General features: G+C 34.5%; 1 protein-coding gene across 2 annotated transcripts in view; it reads right to left on the bottom strand.

Annotated features, from left to right (window-relative positions):
• The window catches only part of LOC107702520 (MICAL-like protein 2), a 16,423-nt gene extending 4,828 nt beyond the window's left edge, over positions 1-11,595 (bottom strand). For both annotated transcript variants that reach the window (XM_016504861.1, XM_016504862.1), the window contains exons 1-12: positions 11,320-11,595; positions 10,424-10,472; positions 7,776-7,917; positions 7,261-7,409; positions 6,895-7,022; positions 5,343-5,780; positions 4,254-4,577; positions 3,775-3,941; positions 2,558-2,606; positions 1,866-2,056; positions 928-995; positions 483-600 (exon numbers count right to left, since the gene is read on the bottom strand). In XM_016504861.1, the coding sequence (XP_016360347.1) occupies positions 483-600; positions 928-995; positions 1,866-2,056; positions 2,558-2,606; positions 3,775-3,941; positions 4,254-4,577; positions 5,343-5,780; positions 6,895-7,022; positions 7,261-7,409; positions 7,776-7,917; positions 10,424-10,472; positions 11,320-11,462 (1,966 nt within the window). In that variant the 5' untranslated portion in view covers positions 11,463-11,595. The remainder of the gene's footprint in view (positions 1-482; positions 601-927; positions 996-1,865; positions 2,057-2,557; positions 2,607-3,774; positions 3,942-4,253; positions 4,578-5,342; positions 5,781-6,894; positions 7,023-7,260; positions 7,410-7,775; positions 7,918-10,423; positions 10,473-11,319) is intronic.
• Between the last annotated feature and the right edge of the window lie 243 nt (positions 11,596-11,838).

Here is an 11,838-nt window from a genome sequence, read left to right as displayed (position 1 = left end):
TACATTAACTGACAGTCACCACTGATAAGCTACTACTAAATATTGTAGAAACTTAATTTTCTGTAAAGTTGCTTTGCAACTATTTGTATTGTGAAAAGCGCTATACAAATAAACTTGAATTGAAGTTATGATCAACAGTTTCATTTAGGCATTGTAATAAGTTTAAAACAGTTTAATGAGCTAAAAAAAACAATGAAATAGTTTACGATTTTAGAAAAATGTCATTTTATATCAAAAAGTAAACAATTTAAATAAATATAAATTTTTTTAATAGAAATGTGAAAAGTTGTAAATTATACAATTCATAATATGCATCAATTTATTTGGCAAATTAAAGGGACACAGTAAAATAATTCTTCCTTTGTCATACGAGTGTCTGACAAGTGGATCTGACAAAAGGCTATTCATTCATTCATTCTTTGTAAAAGGTGAGCTGTTTTTTTTTTAGGAGTGTGTCTGTGTGTGTGTGTGCGTGTACAGACCCTCATCACATTGTCGGAGTTGTTTTTCCAGCTCTACTCCTCTTTTCTCCAACTCGTTCATATTCTTCTCAATTTCCTTCAGTTCTTTTTGAATGTCTTCCTTGGGAATGTAACCCGGCTAAAGCAAACAGACACACAATATGCCAAACGTAAACTTCCTGCACAAATGACTATGTACAGATCCTCAATGGTTTATTTATTCCTTTCAGTGCTTTTTAGTCTATCAGAGGAATGAAAAGATGGTTCAAAAGTCTGGGCTTACTTTGAAGTCCCTCTATTTTGATTCTAACAGTCTACTCAAAGATAACTGTGCCCCGAAGGTCCTTTGACTCTCCAAAAGTCTAAATAGGCCCCTTGACAAAGTAATCCCTGAACACTCACACACATCAGTGAAGACAGAAATGCACAAGAGCAGATAACATGTAATTATTGTTTTGACACACACCTTGTGCAATTTGTGAGTTTCAGTCCCTGAGGGACTAACAGGAGATACACTGCTGCCACTGCTGGAGTCTGGAAGAAAGATGAAAACGGACTGATGAAATAGAGAAACTAAGAAACAAATGTACTGCATGCAGTGTTCCTTTATTGTATTGCATGTTTGACTGCACCTGACACCTCTTACATAAAGTATTATGGTATTACCACAGTTTTTGGACATTGTATCATGATAATATCATGCATTTGTGACACTGTTGGACTATGTTCATAACCTGATGTGTGAAAAAATGGTAATCATACACTGGAAAAATCAAATCCTTAATCAGTATCTTGATCTTGTATCACAGTAACAACAACATTTTAACATCAAATCAAAATATTTACACGAGAAGCAAAATTGTACTAGTTTTTAGCAGTGTTGTTATTGTTAAAATTTTATTTTATTTATTTATTTTTTTTACAAAAGTTTTTTTTGGTAACTGAAATAAAGCTAAAACAAATATTAGATGAAAAACAAACTTAAACTTAGAAATCAGAAATATTGTGCTGAATTAAATAAATAGGTTGAAGTACTAAAATGACTAAAATAAAATAAAAAAAAAACTAATACTAATGACAAAAAAACAAATTTATTTACAATTATTTTTTTCAAATGTATTTAAAAATGAAAGCTTACTGTATATTTTTATATCTTCGATTAATTCAAAATACTAATACTATAATAGTATATAAACAATAGTAAAAATACTGGTTTTCAGATTTTAGTATTAAAGTATCAACCCACACATAATAAATATTTTGAAAAAATTATATAATAAACTTTTAATTGGTAAATTTTTGCCTCGTAACTTTTGCAAAGTTATTAAAAAAATTATATGTGTTCATTGTTGGAAAGAAAAATTAACAACAAGCCCATTTCTACACATTTTCCTAAGATCTTACCATTAGATTTAGGCCTGTTTTTCATTGGGCTAGGTGAGGGAGCTTTGGGCGAGTTGATGCTAGTGGAGATGTTTGTGGTAGATGGTGCTGGAACAGATGTCTGAGAGATTCCAGGACCTGATGTCTGTGGAGAGGAAACTGCTTCCGGCCTCTTGGAGGGTGAGCCAGTTCTTTCTGTGGAACCGACAGTTCTAATAAAAAGGAAAAGAGATTAAAAGATATTGAACTTTTCTGTTTTGTTTCTGAGCAACCAAATGTTTTGCATCACTTCTCTCACCTCTGACAGGTGAAAGTTTGTGAGGTTGAGGCAAGTTAAAGGGGTAGTTACAGTTGAAAGATCTTCATGGGGGAATTACATTGCACTGAGCTCTATTGCTCTGGGGACTTTCAGATACGACCCACTGCTGGTCTTATTGGGCGCAGCGGGTTAACACGCCCATCAAAAGAACCAATCACAAAAGAGCGTGAAGGAGTGGGAGGGACAGACCGTCTGGCAAACCAGTTAATCAATGAAGAGAGGGATGATTTGGTTAGGGAAATCATATAGAGAAGAACTTATTAAATGATTTTACTGAGAAAGAACATGACACAATATGTTTCAGCTGTCTGATTAAAAAAATATTAAAGACATTATTATTAAAGATCAAAAGCAGGTTTCATTTGGAAAGACAACAGAAACTAGCACAACTTACTTTACAGGCTTGAGCATGGACCTCCAGTCAGATGGAGCTGTACTGTTTTCTGAAATTACATAAAAAAAAAAAAAAAAGATTTCCATTCATAAATGGACATAGTAGACATTTTGGTCTTAGAATAAATTTTTTAGCAATAAATCAAACCAGTTTTTTTGGCTTACAACTACTCTACCATTCAAAAGTCTGGTGCCAGTAAGATATTTGTTTGAAAGGAATTGATACTTTTATTCAGCAAGGACATATACAATTCATCTAATTTGACAGTAAAGACATTTATAGTGTTACAAAATATTTTATTCCAAATAAATGCTGTTCTTTTGGACTTTCTATTCAACAAATTCCTGAAAAAACAAAAAATCTAATCACAGTTTCCACAAAATATAAAGCAGCACAATTGCTTCAACATTGATGATAATAAGAGATGTTGTTCTTGACCACCAAACCAGCAAATTGAACAAAGTTCTTGTCAAGTTATAATTTCACTTTTTAGAGATTTAGAGACTTTTTAGAACCTAATTTAGAGGTTAGGTTTATGTATAAAGCTTTGACCTCTGATGGCTTGATATATGCAAATATGCTTTTTACTGTTTATTTATACCGTTTCACTGTTTATAATTGTAGCTATTATTGAAGTGAAGTTTTAAAACTGTATAACCTTGATGATATTTTGATGCAAAAAATAATGTAAATATAACTTAAAAAAATATGAACATATTGGATGCTTTGAGTTTCCTGGTAAATGGAACATCATTTATCTTAAACTCATCCTAATTTTACCATAAACCTCAAATGGAAATGTGAAATGAATTTACATTAAAAAAATAAGTAAATAAATAAATATAATAATAATAATATTCTAACAGAGAGGGGGAGTCTGACTCATTTCAGAATTCCATCACATACTGTTTACTGTCTGTCTATTGTTTTTGCATATTTATTTATTTTTACTCACTTATTTTTATTTTTTGTTATCTGTCTTGTCACTTGTCAACCTGTCTGTGTACTGGAAGCTTCTGTCACCAAGAAAAATTCCTTGTGTGTGTAAGCACACTTGGTAATAAAGCTCTCTCTGATTCTGATGCCACACAGAGATTTTGTTTGACAGGAATGTTGTTTAAGGACCAACAAAAGTTGTTTACCCTGATGTTGAACACATCTACATTAAAAACCTAAGGTATCGGGTGGCAGTAAATATGTGAGTTTGTCTTCCTTACCCTTGCTGTTGGACGACAGCGTGCTCGCAGGCCTGGATAAGGTTTTATCTTTGATCCAGGACGGCGCTGCAGCAGTGGGGGCAGTAGGTTCCACACTGGTATCAAGTGCTTTGAGACGCACCCTACCTGAGGGGCCTTTAGCACCTGATTCCACAGGGGAAACATTACTATGGAAACCAAAGTGAGAGGAGATTGTGTTAATGACGGATGTGCCTTTGTACACAAACATGTCAACAAACACTTAACCATGAAACTTCAGGGATCTTATCCATGCACAATCAGCTTGTAACACTCCAAAGAGAAAGGAAAACTTGAAATCACATCATATGACCCCTTTAAACAATACTCAACAGGCTTGATTACATAAAGGCTATAAATCGGCTTCATTTATGACCCATGTACACCTCCACCCTGTGAAAACAAGTCATAAAATAATTGCCAGCTAAATACTGCACTCAAAGCAGGGGAATGTAGCTCACCAGACATTTGCTTTCAGCCCAGCTGGACTCGGAGACGAGCTGTTGTTATTTTTTTCCTCCTTCACCATCTTCCCGATCACAGCTTTGGCTTTCTCCTTTGCATTCTCCTTCTCTTTTTCTGAGTCCTGCATTTTTGCCCCGTCTCCCACCCGCAGCAGGACTCTACCTTTACCAGCTGTGGCTCCTGCAGTGACTCTAGGTATTGTGCTTTCTGGTGTAGGAGTTTTAACACTTGCTGTACTCACAGATATAGTTGAGGTGTATGATGAGGTGTTCTTACTGGCAGGCACAGTACTGCTGGGATTGCTGCTGGACTCAAAGAATCTATCCAAGGAAAAAAAAAAAAAAAACCTTAAAGGTTCTGGTCAATACAATAAGCCTGCCATTGTCATGATATGGTTGATCACCATAAAGGCTAAATAAATAACAACAACAATAATAATAAAATAATAATATGAATTAACAAAACAACAACAAAACAACAATTTCAAAATAAAAAGAATACATTTAAACAATAAATTGAAAAAATAAAAACATTAAAAACTAAAATCAATCGGTTTAACTGATACAGTGAATTTAGGCATCACAACATTATAATGTACATTTGTGAAAAATGGATATTCATTTTGAAATCTGTAGTGTTATTAAATTGTTAAAGTTCGGAAATATTAACTTTAAATAAGCATTGGATAACAGCAAAGAGAATATGAGCCATGCCAATAAAATAAAAGATGTAATATGAGCTGACATGGTACATATATGCATAAAAACAATCTTTGAAATACACTTCAACAGTTTGAGATATATGAGCTTCTAATATTTTTGTTGTGTGCTTATTGTCATTTTTTTATATATATTTATATATAGCTATTTCTTTTTATTTTAGTTTTAACAAACTTATTGATTTCAGTTTGTTTTCCAAGGTAACATTCCTAATTTTCTTTTAAGTTTTTTAAGTTTAAATCTTTTTTTTATTTAATATTTATATTTTATTACAATGATCCAAAACGATTTTTTTAAATAGTTTTAGTTAACAATAACAACACTGGTCCTATAAAACATCAGAATACTGAACTGAAAGACACTCACCTCTTTCTGGCTTCTTGGTTCTTCTGTACACTGTTGATTGCAGGTTTAAGAGACACTGTGGGCGTTCTGGGGCTAAAGGAGGTTTTCACGGTTGTAGTCACTGGAGCTGGAGTTGTTTTTGGTGCTGGCGTGAGCTGAACTGCTGGAGTAGGTATGACAGGTAACTCACGGGTGGGTGTACGGTCACTTTTATTGGCCAGCCAACCAAGTTTAGATGTGCTAGGTTTTAAACCAGCTTTTCCAGTACCTCCACCTGATGCATTCTGGTCAGTCTTGCTAATAAAAGTGGACAGTGTTTTTGGTGGAGCCACTGTGATGTGTGTGGTCGGGGCCGTCAGAGGCTTCTCTATGCTTGTGTGTGTCTTGCAGATAAAAGTGCCCGCTTCCTTTCCAGGCTTGTAGGTGCCAGAGAGAAGAATAGTGGAACACTCTTTGCATCTGTTGAACAGAGAGATCGTAACTAACAAACCAGTCAGAAAAAATAAGTCTAAAGGGGTATTTACACTGGATAACTATCTGATCATGAAAAGACCAAGTGTAAATGCCTTCCAAAACATCAAGAGATGGATGATGATCTTCACTCTCTTCTTGACAGAGCAAAAACATTTCATTGCTATTATTCACTGGTATTATGCTAAATCAGGTGACCAAAAAAAAACAACAACTATTATAGTTGCCATACAGCAAACAATTAAAGGAATTTACAAACAGGCAGCTATTACAAAAATGTTTCCCCACATTAAACTGCTAAAATGAAATCATTATTATGACAATTCAAGCATTATATCCATAATTCACTAGTCATGTGAGGGGATCATTTACATACTGTACACATTACCTGTCAAAAGTTTGGAATAATTATGATTTTTTACATTTTTTTTTTTTTAAATGTCTCTTGTGCTCACCAAGGCTGCATTTATTTGATTAAAAATACAGTAAAAACTGTAACATTGTGAAATATTGCTACAATTTTAAACAAAGGTGTCCTATTTTAATATATTTTAAAAATGTAGTCTATTCCTGTGATGACAAAGCTGAATGTTCAGCAACCATTACTCCAGTCTCTGATGCTCAGTTATTCAATTATTATTATTATTTTATGAATTATTATTGGTGCTCAACTATTAAATAATTATTCTTATTATCAATGTTGAAAACCGTTTTTTTCTGCTTAATATTTTTCTGGAAACAGTGATACATTTTTTAGGATTCTTTGATGAACAGAAAGTTCAAACAATTTATTTGAAATAGAAACCTTGTGTAACATTATAAATGTCTTTACGGTCACTTTTGATAATAAAATCATGTAATAATTTCATAATATAACGGTTTATTGTATTTTTGTTCAAATGAGCCGTGGAGCCTAGGTGAGCATAATTGACTTCTTTTTAAAAAACTAAAAATATATATTAATTATTTATTATTTCAAACTTTTGACCAGTAGTATTGTAATTTTTTACCAATTAATTAATTTCTATTAATCATTATTTTTTTGGTTAAAAACAAATTAATAAAAGGGTCAATGGATCAAAAAATAAATAAATAAATTTACTTAAAGCAGTTCCTGTGGTACAGTTTCCCATCTACTAGGTGGCGCTGCACAAGGTGAACATGTTCATTGCACACTCTACAGCTGCTGGTCAGAGATGATTTATTGGCACGTTCAACCAAAACTTCTCTCTGGGGAGAAAAAAAAAAAAAAAAGATCAGTTAGTCATGAAACACTGTGCAAACAATACCTCAATTTAGGATATGTTTAAAATGATATTTTCCATAAGTTTTCATATTAGAGTTATGTAACCTAAGACAAGGTTTGTTATCTACCTATGAGTTTGCATTACACACACTCTACAAGTAATACAGAACTGCCAAAGTTCCTATGTGAGCTGACAGGTGTCAGAAGAGTTGTGTAGTGTACCTTATTATCATTTGCCGGTTTAGGCGTCACGTTCTCTGTGGTTGGTTTAGGTGAGGCAAAAACTTTAGCCGTGATAGGTTGGTTCTTCTTCTCAGATGGTGCTTCATTAGACTCTTCAGCTGGTCTTTTAATCCCTCCCATACCTCCAACTGCACATTCACACAGTGAAATGTTTTTAACAATGCTAAAAAAAAAAAATGACTAAGTGCTAATTAAGTTTAAAAGTGAAGGGTGTAATTTCTGTGGCACAAAATGGAATTTCAAAAATTTAGTTTACAACTGTTTGCAGGGTTGTAAAACTCTTACGGTTTCACATTATACTACCATTTATGTTATCTTTTATTCATAATGTACTTTTTTGAACATAGCTTTTTCTTTATCTCAACATTATGTTTTGTTTTATGGCCTCTGGATATCCACATGTCTGAAAACAATCATACATTTTGTAAATTGGGTGGATAACAGCTATGCAGTGACAGTACTGATATTTGTTGGGGGGTTTGTGTATGTCTTACTAGGAGAGCGTCCATGGAAATAATTGTAGTACTGGGACACATAGGTCAGAATGCTGAGGCGATCAGGCACTTTTAGAGCCACCATGTCTTCAGCATCCAGCAAGGCAGGTATACCCAACTCCTTCTCTGCCACCTCGAAAGCCTGGTTAAAAATTAAATAAATAAATAAGTTAATGCAAAGGATAAGGATTATACAAGAGTGATTTAGCTCTCAGCAATAAAGGTGTTTCAGTGAGTGTGTACAATATCTCTGGAACATCTGTGTGGCAGAACAATAAGAGGATTTCCTATTGAATGAGTTTTTTAAAGGGGTCATATGATGCTTTTTTAAAGATCATTATTTTGTGTATTTGGTGTAACAGAATATGTTGACATGCTTTAATGTTCAAAAACCACATTATTTTTCAAATACTGTACATTATTGTAGGTCCTCTATGCCCCGCCTCTCTCAAACTCTTCGTTTTCTACAAAGTCCCTCCTTCCGACAAGTGCAGTCTGCTCTGATTGGCCAGCTGACCCAGTGCATTGTGATTGGCCGAACACCGCAAGCACTCGTCGGAAATGTAACGCCCCTTACCATAATCGCGAGCTTCATCTTTCAAAATAAATGTAAAGACAGAGCCCGAAAGGGGAACAGTCGCGTGACAGACACAGAGATGAAGCTGGTATGTGTTTGTGACCCTCCCCCTCCCTCTCTCTCTCGCTCGCTCACGCTCTCTCTCTCTCACACAGCTTTAGTCTTTGCAACTTCAGGGATCTTATCTATGCACAATCAGCTTGTAACACTCCAAAGAGAAAGGAAAACTTGAAATCGCATATAAATTAAAACCCCTTTAATTTATATACACCTATTATCAAGTCTTAGACCTGCAAAACTCATTCCAGATTTGAAGACATGTTTGATATCTACAGGCTGCAAAAGAAGAAGAAACTGAGCTGTTAATAAAAATTCATTTGGAACTGACAAGGACATTAATATTACATTTAAGGGCTTTTTTTCAAATTAAACAACAATATTTCTGCTTTTATTATATTTAATATAAAACACAGAAAACATTGCTTGACATTAGCTATCAAAACGGAGGATGTTTTTTCATTGTAGAATGTCTGGTCAGTATTACCCCATTCATAATGTCATCATTACTTCAGCTTTTAGTTAGTTTCTAGTCAGCTTATACAGTTACAACGATGAACAGTTGGGCAAAAGTTTGTCATTTGTGGTGATTTTCCATGATCCAGAGGCATTGAGTGGTAGAACTATAATTCCTCCATGCCATTATGCACACACAAAAAAAGTGAACTTGACCTGGATTTCTTTGGGACAAAAAAAAACCCCTCATTCAAAAATAAACAAGAGCAGACATGAACAAGGCGAGAGAAAGAGAAAACAATCTAGATAAAATCTAGAGGAATAAAGAGGGATTATTTCTCTTTAAAGATTCATTAAAAAAACCTCACACAACAGGTAATGTGATTCAAAGACCACAAATCTAAACGTAAAAACTGGGAATCGCTACAGATCATAACTAAAACTTACATGCCAAATTTTATTTATTTATTTATTTTTTGTACAGTGTATCTGACATATTTTCTCACATATCAAAGTGCACAGTGATGAGAGGGGACAAAACATTTCATTCCCTTTGCACTGCTAATTCTGTGAATGAGACCAACAAAACGTTGAACTCTTAGTCGGTGTCAGCTTTCTCCTTACCTGATACTGAATCTCCACCCTGTAAACCATGCATTACCTTATCTTAACACTTTCATTTTCACTGGCTTTGTCTCTAGTAGCTCTGTTTTGAAAGAGAGCTATCCTTACATGCTCACAAAGCTCTTCCTTAGTGCTTCTTTTGCAGTACTTTTCAATATGCTTTTCTACCCTCTCTTTCACAACAATATCATTTTTGGACAGCATTCCTTTTCCGTGGAAACAGCAACGTAAGAGTGTGCAGATGATGATTTATAATGGCCTACAACAGCACAACATGTGACTCAGCTGTTGCAAAAACAGAAGAAACCACAAGAATAGGCCTCGAGTATGCGGCTGTGTCACATCTTAACCCTGGTCAACCACACATAGGTCAACTAGCTCTATGAGAGGTCTAGGAAACTTGCTAACTGTTAACATTATGGGGTTGTGCTCTTTACGGAATGAAGGCATTTCCCAGAAAACTTAAAGCAGATTCAGTTGTTTTGCTCAACTGTCCTGAAATAAAGGACCCAAAAACTTACAAGCTAAGGTCAAGGAGAGCATTTTTACATTACACAAAGAACTTTTTATCTATATCTTAAAAAAACAACAACAAAAAACAACTTTGTAGCAACTTTGTAGCCAACTGAAGAACCCTATAGAGAGTAGAAATGGTACCAAATGTTAGCTAATTTGCCTTTTCATGTTCTTGATGTTCAATTTGAAGGTCTATTTGTCATATGAGGAAAATTCTATGGTTAATTATTTTTTAGACCATTATTATGATATCAAACGATAAAAACAAAAACAACAACAGTTAATCAAAAATGAATTAAATGTAAGCTGTGTCACAACTAAATGGATAAAGAAATGTAAACTCTTATGGTAATGGCAACTATAGAAAGATGCAATTAAAGTTAGCAAAGAGATCATTTTATAAAGTGAACAATCTTACCCGTTTATTGTTTTCATAGATATTTTCCTTGCTCAAAGAATCAAAGTCTCTGCAAGAGAGCAAACAATTTGAGACCAGACAGAAAAGGGATTTTCCCATGCCAAATATGAATGTAAATCTGACACTAATACAAACACAAGCATGTAGCCTGTCATGTCAACACTCAAGTTCCAGATATTCACTTGAATATATACATATATATAATATATACATATACTTTATATTCATATAAACAACTAGAATGTTAAAGAAATGGTGTTATTGGTGTAATTTGGAGTATTTCAAGCACAAAATCTGTTGCCCAAAATCTAAAATAGTTTAATAGTTTTGTCATCCAAAGTTCTAAAAGATCCAACATCCTTATGTAACTTCTAATTCGAAATTCTAAAAGTCAATACAATCTTATTCATATATAAAGTTTTAATGTAACAAGTTACAATGTTCTGTTCCTAAAATAAAAAAATTGTGATGTTCTTATAAGTCAAAAAGCAGGCTACTAAACATTTAATGATCTCATCTTAAGTTACTAAAAGTACCAATGTTTTCCTTCGAAGTTCTAAACTTTTCAACTTAATGCATAAAAGTTTAATTGCTTTTTTTCCAAGTTATAAAATTCTTCACTCTAAAAATTCTCATCGTATTGAAACTTTTAATGATACCATCCTATGCTGTACTAAAAGATCTGATGTCCTCGTCCTAAGTTCAAAAATGCATTTCGTTTTGAACCACAGTTCTAAATGGTCTAAAGTCTGAAACGAGCTATAAAATTGTAAACAATCTCTACGTCTGAATGTTGAGCATTTAAACTTTCTTCCAAAGTTCAGAAGCTGTGCTTTTCTGAGCACAATGCAGCACCAAACCGCGCTTTCGTTTGCTGTATGGGGGTTGTTACTTACATCAAGTCCGGTCTGTGTTTGTGAATTAGAGCGCAGAAAGCCAGACCGTCCCGGAAAGATGTGGTCATGTTGGTGATCGACACGTCCCGGTATCCTTCACACTGGATTTTGCACCACTGTTGAAGCGCCTTCACAGCAGCCATGGTGCAAATGCGATTCAAGCCGGGACTAGTGCTTTAAACCGAACACTGAATCTGAAATTGCCTCCTTCCTCGCTCACCCACACCAAGTGATCTCACCGTCAGCTGAAGTTGAGAAAGCGCTGAAACTCCTGGGAAAAATTATGACGTCTTCATGGGTGGAGTTTTAGGTAAACGTTTTCAAAGGACTTCCATGGTACCTGATGAGTGTTGCCAAGTCCGCGGTTTTGGGCTACTTTAACATTTGCCGCGGGTTGAAGAGACCCCAAAAACGTGATATTTAGCCCCTGGAATGCGAATCTTACCAGGGGAACAACGCCAAAAAATCGCGTATTTTACTCCCCAGAACGAGATTTTTTACCGGAGGACCCCCCACCGA

The sequence above is a fragment of the Sinocyclocheilus anshuiensis genome, unplaced genomic scaffold, assembly GCF_001515605.1.
Source record: "Sinocyclocheilus anshuiensis isolate Anshui unplaced genomic scaffold, SAMN03320099.WGS_v1.1 scaffold218, whole genome shotgun sequence".
NCBI lineage: Eukaryota > Metazoa > Chordata > Actinopteri > Cypriniformes > Cyprinidae > Sinocyclocheilus > Sinocyclocheilus anshuiensis.
This window is presented reverse-complemented; position numbering and strand designations above follow the sequence as displayed.